General features: G+C 33.9%; 1 protein-coding gene across 1 annotated transcript; it reads right to left on the bottom strand.

Annotated features, from left to right (window-relative positions):
• Window positions 1-8,044: 8,044 nt before the first annotated feature.
• LOC128553676 (cell death abnormality protein 1-like) lies at window positions 8,045-18,983 on the bottom strand. Its single transcript, XM_053534853.1, has 10 exons — window positions 18,864-18,983; window positions 18,220-18,286; window positions 16,101-16,262; window positions 15,114-15,284; window positions 14,130-14,300; window positions 13,150-13,314; window positions 12,001-12,168; window positions 10,446-10,571; window positions 8,433-8,537; window positions 8,045-8,143 (listed from the first exon to the last, which is right to left on the bottom strand). The coding sequence occupies exons 1-10, from the start codon at window positions 18,864-18,866 to the stop codon at window positions 8,055-8,057; spliced, it is 1,227 nt and encodes a 408-aa protein (XP_053390828.1). The 5' UTR covers window positions 18,867-18,983; the 3' UTR covers window positions 8,045-8,054.
• Between the last annotated feature and the right edge of the window lie 457 nt (window positions 18,984-19,440).

The following is a 19,440-nucleotide window of genomic DNA, read 5'->3' on the forward strand; positions in this document are numbered from 1 at the left end:
GATCTTCTTAGTTGTTCCGGAGTTATGGTAATTCCACTCAATAACATGTCATTGAGCAGTTTGTATCCAATGTTCACTTACTTGGTAAGGTCGTTTTTCGGCAAAATATGGCCGGAGAGCATTTGTCGTTCTTTAGCTCTGACCCTTGAATTGCTACAAATTGCGCAAAGCGCAATTTGACGGTGGTTAGAAATGATAGGTTTGAACAAAAATTAATATCAATGGAAATTAATCTGTCTCAATTTAATTGAAGACTAGCACTCAAAAACTGTGGATGAGATCTTGTTGTACGTTGATTCACAACAAACACTATGCCTGAGGTGAATACCTTAAATAGGATCTACTAAAATACTACATGTACCAGATGTCAAGTTCCTATCGACGTGGCCCTTAAACGAAGCACAATGTTTTGAGTAAGGACTCAGACTGTAACAGGAGGTCAAAAACCAAATAGAATATTCCAAATAGAATTTGGTAATATATTGCTATATTTATTTTTCAACGATGCTGATAGCTCGGCAGCTAGGCAGAGTCTGATTTTTTTCGTGGCGCTGCCCTCGTATTTAAAAGATTCCATCCAGCTGTAATTATTGAGCGCCCAAATGATAATGACAAAATCAAGCTCCTTAGAACAATGATCAATACAATGCATAATTCATACTTATTTTGTCTGTATAATCATAATTAAAGGCGTACGCTGTATATGAGATGGGCGAAAATGTTCCCAATAATAGATTTTCTTCAAACTTTGGATATTGCAGGACAAAACAAATTAATGTAAGAAACAAAGATATGCAATAAAAGTGATAGGTCACCAGTATTGAAAAAGAGTGATCTGCCCACTACAGTTTCTTTTCTTGGATCTCCATTTTATCTATACGGGAATGAATATCTCTATAACGTCTAGGTACAATCTGAAAACGAGCTGGTTTTGAAAATGTATGTCTAGAATAACGGTCATTGAATTAGTAAAAAGTTAAAAAAAAAATAACAGTGTCCACCCAGATTTTCTTGGATCTCCATTTTATTTATACGGGAATGAATATCTCTATAACGTCTAGGTACAATCTGAAAACGAGCTGATTTTGAAAATGTATGTCTAGAATAATGGTTATTGAATTAGTAAAAAGTTAAAAAAAAAAAAAACAGTGTCCACCCAGTTAGTTTTTATAAAGTCAAAAACAATTTGCTGAGAAGGGCGTATATTTTGCCACTTTATTTAAAATGTCAATCATTTACACATCTCTACAGGTTCTGCAATATGGTTTCATTTCGGAAAGTTATCAGAACGTTCCTATTCATGTTTGTTTACTACGTTACATGCTTGTATGTAAATCGTTTATAAAGTTTTGTACTTATATACTTTTATACTATCATGAAAATACTATTTTCCTGATTTATGTGGTCGTATAAAATATTTAAATATTTTTATATATACTGAACAGCAAAAGAAATTATCCAGTTTTATAACTGGGGTATTTTTTATTTAAAAACTTTAATTTATAAATCACTTGTGTTTTTCATATCTCCGCACACTTGGAGAACTCCACGTGTTAAATTATATAAAATTAATCAACCGTGAAGTCAGTAGTCCCACAATAGCCGTTTTGCACGGAATTTACGTGCGCCTGTAATTAACAATTTTCTTTGTGAAATTTGATTGTCATTGGAAATAATGATAATTGGCTAACTTGAAAAACAGCATAAAGATTTAAAAATTATTGTTGATTGCACCGCACGACTGAATCAAATTTAGCGCGAGCGCCCAATTGGGATGTTACAATGCAACAGACGCGCAGAAGATATAGCCTTTGAAACGACTGTTGTGGGACTGCTGAGTTCACGTTTGATTGATTTTTAAAAAATTATCACGTGAAGATCTTTAAGTGTAATTTTGGTATGAAGAAACAATTCAAATTTGAAAAACTATTCTTTTATTACATCTGGATAGTTTCTTTTGCTGTTCAGTATATTTAGTAATTTGCATTTAATTTGATAATCATATGCAACATTCCATTAATCATTGTTGCTACTCTTGTATCTGATGGTGAACGTGCTTCTAAATAAATCATGAATTTTGAGCACATAGTTCTGTACTGACCTTTAGCGCAAACATTGCCATCTTTGATGTAATTTGTTTTACACGAACATACAAGAGCAGCTGGGCACAATTTTGAATATGATTCGTGCAATCAGTAGTTATTGTACAGCTCGTTGCCAGCACTGTAAATACAAGTTTAGAATGAAACCAATAAAACCCTTTCATGCAATAACATTGAACAGACTCTGTGATCTCTAAGTACAAGAAATTATCAAATCACTGAGTTCAAGTACGTGTAAACCAATACTTTACATACTATATTTGTGTATTATGCAATATAACTTACACACTTAAGATCTTGTTTTGTTTTTTCCTTTCATTTATCATCCGTCATCAAATCAATCTGTAATACTACACAATTTTCCTTTCGGGAGGGTCTTGCTACCGAGCGTATGAGCGGGTTATAAATTGTTCTACACGGCACGGCAAAGATAAAGACCAAAGGACTGTGTAATTACAACAGTAATGAAAGTTTCGCTCTTTGGACTGTTAAGTTGAATACACAAATGGAATGTATGTGTTTAAACAGAATCAGAGTAACAAAACAAGAATGACTGGACTGAAGTAGGTTCCATGTTCAAATTTTAAATTGCATCTGCAACTAAGTGCCCATCAACATCTGCATTTATATGGATTAAACTTTATTAACATTTGTTTAGTTAAAATATTTTAGAAACATTATATAATGCAATATACATTGATACATTTATGTTCTCTCTTCAGTGTTCATGTAAAGAAAGTGATCTAAAACAACACGATAGAGTTTTATAAAGTAGTAGTTTACACATATGACTTACTGTAAAAATTGTGCATTACCGACAATGTGCGTACAATGTTTTTTAATTGTTATTCTCCAAAATCTTCAGTTGTGTGTATCTTTTTGATTTTGGTAGAAAGTACATAAATTCATACATTTTGGAAGAGGTATTTATGATAAGACAAATCAAAGTCATTAAAAATACAGAAAACTATAAAGGTCATTAAAGGGAATAAAATAATTTACTCTTTATCGTACGAGGCGACTAATAGGGTCTTAACACTTGGTTTTACAGTAACTCTGTGATTCCAGCAGGTATGCAGATTTTGATTTCATACCTCATCTTTTTATTTCGATGTAAATGAGATGTGGAACCAACATTCGTAGTCCTGTTTGGTGCCATATAACCTGTACTGTGTTGGTGCGCCGTAAAATCCAAATAAATAAATAAATAACTTTATCGCTCTGCTAACAAGGTTACAGTTTTGGGTGAGCCCATGTATCAAAATGTTTTATTACATACTATACGGTATTCCCTGTAGGAGGGAACTATGCCTGAACATTATAATATATGTCTTCAAATGGAGATATTGCACATGTATGTGCAAAGATAAGAATAAAACCTTTTAAAACACACAAAAATGTAATAAAAATGATAAACAAATTTGGGAAATTTATACACATTTCCAAAAATGTAAAGGTTTATAATCTTCCTTAATTTTACAAAAAGATATAAAGACAAGGACTAAGTCCATCAAGTGAACCTTTATCTTCACCACATAGATTAGAACAATTCCTAGAATCCAAGCAAAGGATTTTTTCTTATTGTTTGTTTCCGCGAATTGTCGGGGTAAATGCCAAACGCAAGAATTCGTGGTTACGGCAGCTACTAGAACACGCATTTCAATGCAGAAGCTTGACGCGTGTGCATAATTAGTTAAGGGCATCAAACGGGGCAACAACAGTATCAAATGTTCGGACATTAAAGACGCGCCACAGAATAACTGTATCCTATTGTATTTTTCATGATGGTAATGTCGCGGTATAGGACTTGAATATTAAAACGGGGAGATGTGTAGGCGGCCGGATAGCTCAGTCAGTAGAGCATCGGAACTGTACTCCGAGGTCCCGGGTTCAAGTCCCGGTCTGGCTGCACATTTTTCTCACTCTGTGACATTTGGCGCCCAACATGGGATAGTGACGGCATTACACTGGTTAGCCTCTGACGCCTGTTATTACTTATATATAAATGCTCGCTGAAATTCGAGGACGAATTTCAAAAATGGTCGGGTGTCACGATATAGGACTTGAATATTAGAACGGGGAGAAAATGTGTAGGCGACCGGGTAGCTCAGTCGGTACAACATCGGAACGGTATTCCGGGGTCCCGGGTTCCAGTTCCGGTCTGGCTGCACATTTTTCTCACTCTGTGACAGTACTTGATTTGCATGGAAAAATGAGAGATACAAGTATCTACAAACAAATTGACAGTGACATACTAGTATATCAGGCAATGGTAAAAAGGTAAAGCATTATGCACAGTATTTGATGTGTTAAACCACACGTTGTTTCTACAGGGCAAAATATTTATCTAGTCTATGTTTTTGAGCCTACACTAAAAAAAGATTGATTGAATAGGTTTGCAAAGAAAGTTTTGAAAACACATTAATTCAGGGAGGGCCTAAATTGTCTATCTGTCGTCATGCAATATAGCTGTATTGTACCAGTATTATCAGAATTATTTTCACAAAGTTCATGTGGGAGCAAAATCTAGGTCACCAGTTTATGGTGGGTTTTATATGGAAATGAATAGACTAAATTTGATCCGACGATATCTTGCACCAAACATCCACACTTCATACTTCTAGTGACAAGATGACCAATAAATAAAAAATGTGAAAAGACCCTTGAAAGCACTGAACGCAACCAGCAGGTTTGATTAAATCTATTCATGAAGGATAATGAAATGTACAATACCTCTCGGGCCCCCTTGCACAGGCTTAAGCGGAAATCTGTTACAGTAAAACTGAAACATGATCCCAAAGTACCAGAAAATATAACAACACTGAGTCCAAGTACGGGGATACATTTTACAGCCGCTTCACCGAACTTGTGATATTTAATTACATTTGTGTAAAGATTCTTTGGAAGCATAGAATACAACCAAGCAACATAATAGCAGACTTAGATGGATCGAGTCTGTTCATGAGGGGTAATGAAACGTGCAACACTCCACGTAAGCGACTTAGACAGTGTTTAAATATTTCATACCGCAAATTAAAACTATGAGAAGTAATAACAATTTCTCTTATTTTGATGAGGACATTGTGTTTCCCTTTATGGGAAGCATATTTTAAGTACAGACTTTACAATGTATGACTGAATATTCTTGGTCATTTCAAGTAGTGCCTGAAGGAAATGTGTTGAAAATAACAATACCTCATTCCTTGTTCAGCTGTTTTATATGATATCTTCAGTTGAACATAATAACCTGAATAATTACTTGTATGATACTATAAGCAGTTGAAGCGACCAAACGGCCGCCTATATGAACCAGCCTCTTGCATTAAGCAGTCATTTTTGTTCAGTTTTAACATGTCAAAAGGAGCAGCTGCCTCAAACAGCCCCCTTGCTTTCTTATGTGCTTAATATAGCTTTGATTGTACTTATAGGACAAAAAGAAGAACATCATTGGAGCAAAGTGTACTCAAAAAGGAAAGGAATACAGTAAGGACAATATTGGTGGACAAGAGTTTCGTATACTTGCAATAGTAACATGCTGGCCAATTTAGGCCGGTTAATATTCTATACTGTTCTAGCTAAGTCTTGCAGTTTCTGTATTTGTTTCAGAACTGATTATTTTGAAGCCTTTTAACACACCGTACAACATTTAAGGCACTGCAAGCAAACTTCCTCACAAGAACAATCTGAACATTGTCAATGTATGTGGAAGTAATCAATTATTTCAGACGTGAGGTAAAACAAAGAACAAAACAATATATAGAATAACTGTTTATTTGAGATCTGATCAGATGACAGTGACCTTAACATTGTAACCTTTAAATGTTGATGTACTGCCATTTTTTCAAGCCCTAGTGTTTTTTCTATGGACAAAGGTCTAGAAACGCCTTTTAGGCAAACTGGCCTACCCATATTAATTCAAAATAAACAGCCGCGTTCAGTCACGCTCATTCGGGTTTCGACAGGAATAATTTCTTTTATGCATAACAATAAAACCATTTTTCATTTTTTAAATCCAATTTCAAAATACCTACTCCATTTCAATAATATAAATGCACTCCTGTGGATCAACTGAAGAGAAGAGAAACAAAGATTTTAATAGGATCAAACATAAATTAAGTACCGCTGCGTCAATAAATAATCAAAATTCAAAAATATTTGAAAATGTCAGGAAACTTTTAATGATATCAATAATATTTGGGAGCATAGACCGCATCATTTATTTTTCTATTTTTACGCTCTCATGTATTAACGTGTTATTATATGATGTAAACTATTTTCATTTATCGAAATGCATACAAATTAAGATATTACTCGGGACTGCCTACTAGCCTCTTTCAACGCAACATCTCATTCTCACGATTATAGATTATGCTCTTGATTTTTCGAAACGTGTTTTGGGGTGTATTGTTGAAACATTTCCGCATGCTAAATCAAAGCTGTTTATTTTGAACATAAACAGTTATCGTTTTATGTGCAAACTCTTTTCACAAAGAAAAAAAGATTTAAAAAATTAAAGTCCTTCCAAGGTAACCGTTACACTTTTGTCAAGACGGAGTTTTTTCCTAAGAGCATGATCACAGTTCTTTAGATACTCTCGTTTTATTTTCAACTAATTAGTTATGCAAGGCTAGTGTCCTAGAAAACATTTTATTTTTATTTTACCTAACCATTATACTAATGTCTTTGAATATTTCAAATGATAGCAACATACTTTATATAGGCAACAGCTAAAAAAGATATATGAAAACAGTTGTATATGTTAAAGGGGGCATTTTTCAGTCAAAAGGAATGACATATTGTCAGCTCCTTGTTCTAAATACAACACATTTCTAATTCTAGACCAACAGGCCTTAGTGTTGGGTTTATTCTGTTTTTCGTTGTAAGACAATAAAGACTAAATTTTTGAAATGAAATAATTTTGTGTATATTTTTGGCCGTTTTGCCGTTTTAAAGGTGGCCAATCACATTTGAGCAACATTTGTGACGTTATTCAGTTTTCATTTATTCTGTTAAAGATTTATTTAAGGAACAAAAGGACTCATTACATAGAGTTAGATCCCTATTGGAAATTGCATTTTATTACTTTCTTATGAAATTTTGTAATTACCTACCTTTAAATTAAAAGCATTTAAAAAGTGGACTTTTTCTTTTGGTTTTTATATAATTTCTAATTTTACATTTGTATTTAAAATATTGGGTTATTTCAACAACCGGAATCAAAAGGTAAGTTTAAAAACAGAATGTAGTTTTGGAATTCATCTATTGGTTAATATTAACTTGCATTTCTAATTAATTTTGGCAAAATATGTACTTGTCAATGCAAATCTTACAGCAGTGCTTATATTCATATCATTCCTTAGGCAAATATGTTTATTTATTTTATATTTATCCTAAGATAATGCTATCTTGGCTGGACAATGGATAGGTAAACCAAATCTTAAAAATACTTCTAGTGAAAATCTGACATGATTTAAGAACTCAGTGAAAATGAATAAGTGTAAATGATCAGTTGATTACACTTTGAACAAATCCATTAGTTGACCAAAATCTGATTAATCACCTTTAAAAGCTTAGAACATGCTATAAATTTAGAATGAAACTAGTAACCAAACCTATATTGGTTGTTTGGAATTAATTGTTTAAGATCTACAAACAAGTAAAACCCCAGAAATTCAAGAAAAAAAGTTAACTTCAGAAATCGTCTTTAAGTCAGTTAGTCTTCCTTTTTCCACTGTTGCAACCTAAAATATAAGAATTAACTAATCACTGAATATATTTTGACAGAGATAATTATATGCATTTATTTATGTTTTAAAAATGAATTAAAATTATCATTTTGTGTCATTTAGCACAAAAGAATTATGTGTTGTTAATCGTATTGTGTAGTAATGTCGGTGTTCAATCTAATACTTAAAGGAACATAATTGTGTTGATTTTACATGCCTATGACAACTAATATATCAATCTAAGAACATATATCAGCGGAGAAGACACCACCACACGGGTTGTCATCCAGACCGAAGAAGCAGACGATGGAAGAGCTGCAACGGAAAAAAGTATAGGAATCAGTGTCAGTGTCAGAATTGTCTTTTGTTGAAAGATTACTCAGAAAGAGACATCGACAGGCTGTTGTTAAAATTAGGAACCAGTGGACGAATGAAATAATTTATCCATGTCATTGCAACTTGTATAAAAAGGAGATAGTTTGGCTTCATTTCACAGTACAAATATGTAAGGAATTGTAGGTAAGCTTTAAAAGCACATAAATGATTAAAAGTAACTGTTCATTATTATCTAAAAATAAATGGATATCAACTATAAGAAATTTACCACAAAGTCCTCCTGTGTTAATGTATCCGGATGAGCATTTGCACGTTGTAGCACAATCAGCATTCGTCACGCATTCTTCGGCTTTTGTACATGTTTGCCCAAGTGCTGTTTGGAATGGAATGTTTGTATATCAAATGTTTTCAAAAACTGTTTTATATTTCAAGGAAAAACAAAGATTGCTTAAACCTTCACAAAATAGAGCCACATAAAAATCATACCTCACAGAGACGTTTTACAACGAAGTCAGGTCATTTTATTCGTTAGTAAATTAGACGTCATTTATTTAAGAGTGACGTCCCTTGTTTCTATTGACGACGTCAAATGACGCCATATTGTTTGTAACCCTCCTGATGATAATTTCTTCAGTCGGTTTAGGAATATATCAAATATACAAGCTCAAAAGGATTAGGCTATTTACTTAAAACCCTCTTTTAAATATTTCCAATCGTACCTTGGTCTTTTTCATGAATTAATATATATATGTGTGTGTGTAATGTACAACCGGGATTAGCGCCGTATTCAAAAATATTATAATATAAATATCTGTATGGTCACATGTAGACAATATTGGAAATGTATTATCCGTTCTAGCCATATAAAGGTTTTTTTCTTTACAAGGCGTATAGGAAATAGTTAGATACCGTAATGTGTGCTTTTGTTTGTGCAGTTACGTCAACTAAATACAGAGGAAATCAAACTAGAAATGTAAATAATGAATTAATCGAACAAGTTAAAAATTGATATTATTCGATCATTATTAAACTCGTTCAGTAACTTCTGTTCGTTCTCGAACTAATCGAATTTAAAATTGTATTTATTACGTATACAATTCATTTCTAACAAAGCTAATCGTATCTTTCCTTATATATTACACGTTTAAACAAGTATGTAAAGAGCAATAAGATAAATTGGAATTGGATTCAAAAGAGAGGTTCAATCCGCAAAGCCATGAATAATAATTCTTGCACACCAGACTGGCGTTTCCGGTGATTTTACCCATGCAGGCAAAACCCATATGGCACCCCCGTGCCAGATGACTCTCGTGCTGTTAATAACAACTAGCGATTTGTGCACTGATTATATATTGTTTATGTAAAATACGAAAAAATTCATGTACCTTGATAGTTTGTCTCCGTTCCCTATAGTATATTTCTCGATTTAAAATACGTTATTTTATGGTAAGAACATACCGCTACACCTCAAACGATAAAACTTAAGTGGAACTTTGTTATTGTGCTGTTTACAGACGTTAATTTCCCGCGCTTTGTGTACAAACTCATACTCTACTATAAGAAAGAATGCTATTTCATTTTGCTTTACTTCTTTTATTTCTTTTAAATACGATATGCAAGAAAAATAATCCGTCGGAATAAAAAAACTTATATGTATACTATACGTAAGAAAAAATATCAGTCATGTTTTACATATCAGATAAAAATATCTGCCCCTCGGCCATCTGCGCATGGGCGAGCCTCGTTACCGCCCAATGCGCAGGTGCCCTCTGGACGGATATTTCTATCTGATTCGTAAACACATGACAAATATTATTAATCTATCTTAAAAACAATCATTTTTATCTGGTATCGTTCATTGTACAATCGTTTCAGTGTTGTAAAAATGTAAATACAAAGGTCTTAAAGTGGGTAATCGATCAGTGCATGCCAGATTAAAACAAGCTTATCTGAATGTCACAGTATATAAAATTTACAATAATTTACAATAATGATAGTCATTCTTAATGATAAATACTCAATACAACGTATATTGTAACCGTTTTAATAACGTAGTGAATACCAACTGCGATATAAGCGTTTCTGATAAAAATGGCAGAATGGACGTATTCTAACTATACACTATCATTTCTACAGATTCTAACTAAAAGAGCAACAAGTGTATGATCAAAATGAAATAATCATTTTCATACCATTTTACATAATGAAAGAGAAATAATTAAATGCTCATTAAGTAACTAGCACAGTGCTGATTGATTTTTTTATTAGAATATCAATTTACCTTTCTTGCAAATACTAGAGTCTTCAATGTAATTTGTTACACATACACACTTTGAAGAGGTCGCGGAACATTCTGAATTGTCTGCGCCAGTGCAACTAGAAGATCCACTGCACGTGCCACCAAGAACTGCAAACAATTTTGAAAATATTTAGACAATGAAATGAATTGCATATTAAAACTTTGATTTTGGAAACAAATCAATATAACTTCGTATACTGTCAATTTATTGCTTACGTTATACTCATAGGTTGCCTTCTTTTTAATTGAAGACTATAATAAAGTATATTCTTTCTTCTTATAAACATTTTTTTTCAGAATATGTGCATCTTATATCTTATTTTGAAAAACACTGACATTGTGCAGTACAGCCAAAATTAATCAGACAAGATCCTGTCATGTACGCATTGATATCCTGTACATTTCATTAATATTAAAATAAATAAACACTGCTCTTGCAATTTCATTAATATGTAAGTATTAGACTTTTTATTCTTCATTTGTTTTTATAATTAAAAATATTAGATTTTAAGAAGATATTCAATGGACTATGAGCCCTTTCCAGAAGTTCCATTCCTTTTTTCCACAAATAAATATGTTTTATATCTCTGAAGTGTGTAAATATTTCCAGGATAGTCGCTTATCAACTGGCCATTATTGTCAGTACATAATTAAACATTTAATTTCTCTAAGAGAAAACAAAGGTTCTGACAAATGCTTAAGATATTTATTAGACCCTGTAAAATCTATTATCTAAATTATGTATCCCCCGGTGTTCCCCGTTATTATTTATTTCTAGATATGTAACTTATTTCAAGGCTTTAATTTCAAACCTATTTTTATATTTGACTATATTGTACTCATTAAATTCTAACGATAATTCATTCCTGAATACCCTGGAGATTATTCTTCTTAGTAATGTCAGAGTGTATACATATTCTGTTACCTATAAGGCTCAGAAGAAATTGCATTTGTTTCTTTTAAACCGTCATTTTTGTGAACGTATACATAGCGAACAATAAGGTAATATGACGGATTCTGTCCTTTTATGTTCAGGGAAACCCAAAGTGTCTCTATAGATATTATCTCTGGCACGGCCTGACAACCAACCGCCGCAAGTTGGTAAGTTTTGAAGCTACAGATGGTTGTCAGTGACCATTTCCACACGAAGCCGAGACATATTGTCACTGCAAGATCATTCTGTTTGCATAGAGCTGTGTTAGCAATACGAAGGTAAGATATTTGGTTTAGTATCATTTCAGTTGTATGTACAAGTGCCTACAAACTGCTCTGCACGAATTAGAGATTAGTGACAATAGATTCCGACAGAAAGTCTTCTTTATCATTATAAAGAACATCATCTCAGCCAGAGATCGAATCCCTACGTTCCGTAGATCTACCCATTTTCTAAGCTAAGAATGTAGGAATGCAGTGTGTGCACTCTTCTATGACCCAAAATTGTGTGCAACTTATTTCGAAACATCAAGGGGTGTAATAATAAGTCAACAGAACTGAACATCTTATACACACTCGTCAATAAAGATATTTCAAAATGAACCTTTGACACAAGTATTGACATTTGTTGTATCCTGTTTATATCCATTATTACAGGCACATTTGCTTGTACCGGCTGGACAATTCGCATGAGCATCCACGGCTTTGCATACAGCTGTCCCACCGGTTGTACTGTCAGTATCTGCAGGCTTGCAGTCAAGTTCTGAAACAGCTGAAAACAACAACAAATGCGTTTTATCAAAGAGTAATAGTAAATGATAAGTATTATTGTAGAGGTTTGAAAATAATCAGTTGTAAATAAGTTATCCATTCTAATTTTCCTCATTATCACAATTGTTCTAGATCTCTCTCATAAAAGTCCTGATTTTTTTATCTAAAACTGATTTGTCATTAAGACATTCCAAAATATCCGTATAATATGTGTCATCAGTCGAACAATTACCGATTACACACGTTGAAGAACTTTTGCTTATTAAGTATTCGTGACCTTACCAAAGTATATCGGAAACATAAAGCGCTTGGAAGAAATAAAGAAAATGTACATGGTGTGAAAAATAGAGATTATTATATATCCTATACATGAGACCAATTAACCGTTACAGTTAAATAAAACAAGAAATCAATTTGTACTATACGTAGTACAATTTGTACTATATCCATATGACATGATTTGAAACGATATTGACAGCAAGAGAGTCATCTACTGTTGAAGAGATTAATCAAGTCTAATTCTGAATACTCTTCCACAAAAGATAATAAACAAAATCTGGAAAGTAGATCCCCCGGAAGCACCGAGAACAAGGCAAACAGTGACAACTGCAGACTCGGTTTGATTGAGTCTGTTCATGAGCAGTAATGGAAAATGCAACACTGCCCACCCCCCTAGCACTTAGACTAGCCACTGGACTGATAAAGCAGTATTCAATTTTCAAATCTAAATGAGTTGAAATAAATAATCCCGAAGGACCAGAAAATATAACAACACTGAGTTAAAGTTAAACTTGCCAAAGAAATATAAATCAGATACACGTTCCACTCATAATATATCGCACGGAAATAAACATTACCTCTGCAGGTAACACTGCAACTATAATTAAACATACTTATTATCACGTGGCAAGTAAAAAATGTATTACGTGCATCCGAAATACATAAGCTTGATTATATATTTATCAGCAATTATGTCCCTTACCCTTCACAACGCATGCGTTAGCTTTTTCTTTATATGTTCCATTGCAAATACAGTTTCCATCAGGATCACCTCCTGTTTCCCCTTCCTTGGCACATACGGCATGAGCATCGCCCCCACTCTGTGTATTTTGACAAGCAGCATTGTTTGCGCATTTTTGTAACAGAACTGATATGGAATAAGATAATCGCAAGGCAGGTATTATAAGAAATTGTGAAAGTGTAGAAAGTGTAAGAAACTGTAAATTAATGCAAACCACGAATGTCGATTGCTTTTTTATTACTTTTTTACATATACAAAATGTATAATGTTTAACGTTTTTCCAAATATCTTGTTTCAAGAACATCGCAGCTTAAATCAGGCTACATTTATAACTGACATTGACTTGCAAGATCAAATTTATATACATATTCTGAAACTTGACAGTGTTTAATAGAAAAGTGTATAATCATGAATAAGGAAACCTCTTTAGATCTAGGATGCTTGGTATGAATACTTAGGCGTACGATTAATTTAATACTGATAAGTCTGTCTTGCCCACACAGACCCACCCATTTGTTTACTAACATTTTTGCATCTTGAATATAATTAGAATTTATTTCCTTTGTTTTTTAAGCAACCCGTCTGCTTTATCTTTCCACTACAGGTTCTATTTGTAGCTGGCCCAATTCGCGATGTAAGGTTCTGGTCTTGTGCTGTGCTTTTGGGAAATCTAACTTACCATTTCATGTATTGGTCTAATGCTTACTTACTGTTGTCATTTGTTTTACTACAAACGATAGAACGTGTTCAATTTTTTAACTTTGTTCGAGGTTATATTGATGCCAAAATAAATCTATACAAATTTAAGCGTTTGTTTCCAGGGAACTTTACATTTCTTTCTCGGTCTGAACAGAAATTCAGTTTACTTTGAATGTGTGCGATTCCAATGCTTAGTAGGTATCCACTTTTTATTCACGAATAGCGCTGAATTACATTCTTACCTTTTGCAATGCAAGCATCACCTGCTATATTTGCTTTATATGTTCCATTACAAATACAGTTTCCATCAGCATCACCTCCTGTTTCCCCGACCTTGGCACAAACGGCATGAGCATCGCCTCCACTCTGTGTATTTTGACAAGCAGCATTGTTTGCGCATGTTTGTAATAGAGCTGATATGAAATAAAATAATCGCAAGACAGGTATTATAAGAAATTGTGAAAGTATAGAAAGTGTAAGAAACTGTAAATTAATGCAAACCACGAATGTCGATTGCTTTTTTATTACTTTTTTACATATACAAAATGTATAATGTTTAACGTTTTTCCAAATATCTTGTTTCAAGAACATCGCAGCTTAAATCAGGCTACATATATAACTGACATTGACTTGCAAGATCCAATTTATATACATGTTCTGAAACTTGACAGTGTTTAATAGAAAAGTGTATAATCATGAATAAGAGAACCTCTTAAGATCTAGGACGCTTGGTATGAATACTTAGGCGTACGATTAATTTAATACTGATAAGTCTGTCTTGCCCACACAGACCCACCCATTTGTTTACTAACATTTTGCATCTTGAATATAATTAAAATTTACTTCTTTCGTTTTTTAAGCAACCGTCTGCTTTATCTTTCCACTACAGGTTCTATTTGTAGCGGACCCACTTCGCGATGTAAGGTTCTGGTCTTGTGCTGTGCTTTTGGGAAATCTAACTTACCATTTCATGTATTGGTCCAATGCTTACTCACTGTTGTCCTTTGTTTTATTACAAACGATAAAACGTGTTCAATTTTTTAACTTTGTTCGAGGTTATATTGATGCCAAAATAAATCTATACAAATTTTAGCGTTTGTTTCCAGGGAACTTTACATTTCTTTCTCGGTCTGAACAGAAATTCAGTTTACTTTGAATGTGTGCGATTCCAATGCTTAGTAGGTATACACTTTTTATTCACGAATAGCGCTGAATTACATTCTTACCTTTTGCAATGCAAGCATCACCTGCTATATTTGCTTTATATGTTCCATTACAAATACAGTTTCCATCAGCATCACCTCCTGTTTCCCCGACCTTGGCACAAACGGCATGAGCATCGCCCCCACTCTGTGTATTTTGACAAGCAGCATTGTTTGTGCATGTTTGTAATAGAGCTGATATGGAATAAGATAATCGCAAGACAAGTATTATAATAAAATTGTGAAAGTGTAGAAAGTGTAAGAAACTGTAAATTAATGCAAACCACGAATGTCGATTGCTTTTTTATTACTTTTTTACATATACAAAATGTATAATGTTAAACGTTTTTCAAAATATCTTGTTGCAAGAACATCGCAGCTTAAATCAGGCTACATATATAACTGACATTGACTTGCAAGATCCAATTTATATACATGTTCTGAAACTTGACAGTGTTTAATAGAAAAGTGTATAATCATGAATAAGGGAACCTCTTTAGATCTAGGACGCTTGGTATGAATACTTAGGCGTACGATTAATTTAATACTGATAAGTCTGTCTTGCCCACACAGACCCACCCATTTGTTTACTAACATTTTTGCATCTTGAATATAATTAGAATTTACTTCTTTTGTTTTTTTAAGCAACCCGTCTGCTTTATCTTTCACTACAGGTTCTATTTGTAGCGGGCCCACTTCGCGATGTAAGGTTCTGGTCTTGTGCTGTGCTTTTGGGAAATCTAACTTACCATTTCATGTATTGGTCCAATGCTTACTCACTGTTGTCATCTGTTTTATTACAAACGATAAAACGTGTTCAATTTTTTAACTTTGTTCGAGGTTATATTGATGCCAAAATAAATCTATACAAATTTAAGCGTTTGTTTCCAGGGAACTTTACATTTCTTTCTCGGTCTGAACAGAAATTCAGTTTACTTTGAATGTGTGTGATTCCAATGCTTAGTAGGTATACACTTTTTATTCACGAATAGCGCTGAATTACATTCTTACCTTTTACAATGCAAGCATCACCTGCTACATTTGCTTTATATGTTCCATTACAAATACAGTTTCCATTATCATCACCTCCTGTCTCTCCTTTCTTTGCACAAACGGAGTTAGCATCGCCTCCAGTGTGACAAGCAGCAGTATCAACACATACTTTCAATAGATCTGGTATGAAATAAGAGTATACTCATGCCGAAAATTACTAAGAAACGATTAACGGAGAGGAAACTATAAAGTTAATACAGACTCTGAAGGTTTGTTTGTTTGTTTGTTTTGGGTTTAACGCTGTTTTTCAACAGTAGTTCAGTCATGTAACGGCGGGCAGTTAACCTAACCAGTGTTCCTGGATTCTGTACCAGTGCAAACCTGCTCTCCGCAAGTAACTGCCAACTTCCCCATATAAATCAGAGGTGGAGGACTAATGATTTCAGACACAATGTCGTTTATCAAATAGTCATGGAGAACATACGCCCCGCCCGAGGATCGAACTCACGACCCCGCGATCCGTAGACCGACGCTCTACCTACTGAGCTAAGCGGGCGGACTGACTTTGAAGGTCAATTGTTTGTGTTATTATTATTATATCCTCTTCGTCAGCACATATTTGTCTCATTGGATCGGTCGACGGGCGACATGGCGTCATCAAATGACCTACAGGTAGTTTAGAGTAAGTCCAAAGTTGGTATTCACTGTGGCATCAAGGTCGCCGTTACTTCAAACGGAAAAATGTGTCCGCTCAATTACTCAAGTTAGGGAGTAGTTAATCAATTGAATTTTATCTTCAACACTCTTACATCAGCAAGAAAGCTGCCAATGGAGTCGGAGGTGTCTGGATCAAGGTAATGTTACTGAAAATGTACTTACAGTAACTTCTTTTTATTGATATATAGAAGTAAAATATTGTCTGAATAAGACTGTTGCATGAGGACGCTGGTCAAAAATATGAGCCTGTTGAAATTCATATCTAATGGACTGTCTTTAATGGTGTGTACTATACACTACAGTGGGTACTATGAGCACATCAAATACAGGTCATACCTATTCGTACATATGTATTTCTTGTAAAAAAGAAAAAAATGAAACGAAAATCGAATTCATCAGAAAGTAAAGAAAGTCTAAATCCTATGAAACAATTTAAACAAATATATGCTTTTTTCGTGACATACCATTAAAAGAATACCACCTCAATGTGTTTAGATATCTTGTGTTAAGATATCTGGTATGTAGATATGTTATGCTGACGGGTAAACTTAAACTGACAAAAATAGCAAAAGTGGAAACTCCACATGTCGCCTAATACGACATATTTACATAGAGCACGTTTCATGACAAACACATTCAGAGGCGATTTTCATACAAGGCAACATTCATCCTCTATAGACACAGTGCCAACTGTCCAAAGGAAAAAAGTCATTCCGAACAGAGAGATACAAATCCGTTAGATACAGGCCTGTCTGACCGACATAGCCAAGCGCTTTGCGAATAGACTGTCCCCGACGTGTAGCACCAATACACGCGAAGCTGTCTTTCCTGGGGAGAACCAGTACCCTAAGTGGGAGACAAGAGCATCTCAGAAATTTCCAGCGCCTAGAGCGAGATTCGAACCCCGGGCTTAATACCACTAGACTATCGGGCCAACTTTACAAAGATGAAAATATTCGATCTGAGCCTGTTCGTGGATGGACAATGGAAATACATGCTACAGTCTAAGGTATGCACCTTTTTATCACTAAAATTACCTCTCTTATAGGTTCAATACTGATCCCATAGTTTAGGCCTTGAAACCTAACCGCTATATTATTGCGGTACATAGCTGTTGGGTTAATTTTGTAGACTTTTCACACATTTTTTCCATGATGAAAATGATTGTACTTTGCGACATAATCTTGTAAAGTGTTTTCCGGCCAAGTTTTACATCGTCCTTGTTTAGAGATTATTCTTCAATGAGCAAAAGTCTAGCGCTTATCAAATAATCAATTACTAAATACTATCTTTTAAGGTTAGAACGTTAATAGAATTACTGTAACAACTAACACACATATCATTAGATACCTCTGAAAAATAAAGAAATAAAGATTTTTTATCTTATGTTTAGGCAACTTGATCATGTAAACCAACTTACCTGCTTGTGAGAAGTGGACAAAAGCAAGAGTAACGAAAGTCACTAAACCAACGTATTTTCTATATCCCTAAATTAAACAGAAAAAAGCTCTTTATATTTTGTTCACTTATAACAATAAAATTGGGTTGCAAGTACTTAAAAATTCTTGACGTTTACACCTCAATTAAAAACATTTCACTCAGTTTTTATCGTTAAATAATATTAAAAACTTATACAAAATTATTCCTAAGTAATACACTTAACGTTATGACCAGACAGCAAAGAGTATAAGTAAATATCGATTGGGTATAAAGCGGAAATAAGCAGTAAATAAAGAATCGTCAGAAATACATGTATTAAATAATGCCATAAGTACATTGTAACTAGTAATTTTGTTAAAACTGAGTTTAAAGGACAAGAATAGTAGTAATTAAAGAACCAATTCAAAATGGTTACGGCTATTGTTGCCGATCAATTTACAGTTACGTTTCGATATTGAGCTAAACTTCACCAAACATTAAAATGTTCATGTTTTATCGATGTACCCCGCATACTGCCAATAAATAAGTATGTTTTTATATTATCTAGATTAGTGTAAATTTAAATCGATCACAACAACCATAACGATTTGAACATGTTAAAAGTTTACTAGTAATAATAATTACCATATTCCAGGCTTATTCCTTGCCGTGTATTTTAAAACAACCTATGCGGGACAGTTTCTGTACAATATCCAACTTGCAAGATCTGCGGGCAAACACAATTTCTACATAAGGATGATTGGCGTATATAAGTGATTGTGTGCGCATAGCGGTACACATTACGTCATAACCGTATTACTGCTCTACACTGGAATAGATATCGGACTTGTAGATCCATTTAAATGTTTTCTGTTTTTAAATGTTGTTCAAACATTCCACTCGTGCTTTAGAGTAGGGAGAACAATCTCATTATTCGAGTGGCCCCTACGCTTTCTGTTTTGTCTCATTGTCTGCCAATATGAACAACGCAATCGGCTACTCATTTTAATTGACAAGTTAACATTCCATTTTAAGCGTTGGTACAATATATATATATCACGTGACAAGCGTACTCTAACTGAAATAGAGAAGGTTTCAGAAACTTCACCATTTACCAACAGCTTAGGCGGGACCTAAGACATGTTCTCTAACTTATTTAGAGTACGGCTTATAGCCACACCTCTTCCTCAGTTGAAGAATATTACAGATAGAAGTTAACAGT

The sequence above is a fragment of the Mercenaria mercenaria genome, unplaced genomic scaffold, assembly GCF_021730395.1.
Source record: "Mercenaria mercenaria strain notata unplaced genomic scaffold, MADL_Memer_1 contig_4174, whole genome shotgun sequence".
Lineage (NCBI taxonomy): Eukaryota > Metazoa > Mollusca > Bivalvia > Venerida > Veneridae > Mercenaria > Mercenaria mercenaria.

Coding starts and splice junctions, on each gene's coding strand:
- LOC128553676 (XM_053534853.1), bottom strand. Junction 16,263..18,219: donor TGTCCACTTCTCACAAGCAG/GTAAGTTGGTTT, acceptor ATTTCATACCAG/ATCTATTGAAAGTATGTGTT. Junction 8,144..8,432: donor TAACACAGGAGGACTTTGTG/GTAAATTTCTTA, acceptor TTTCCGTTGCAG/CTCTTCCATCGTCTGCTTCT.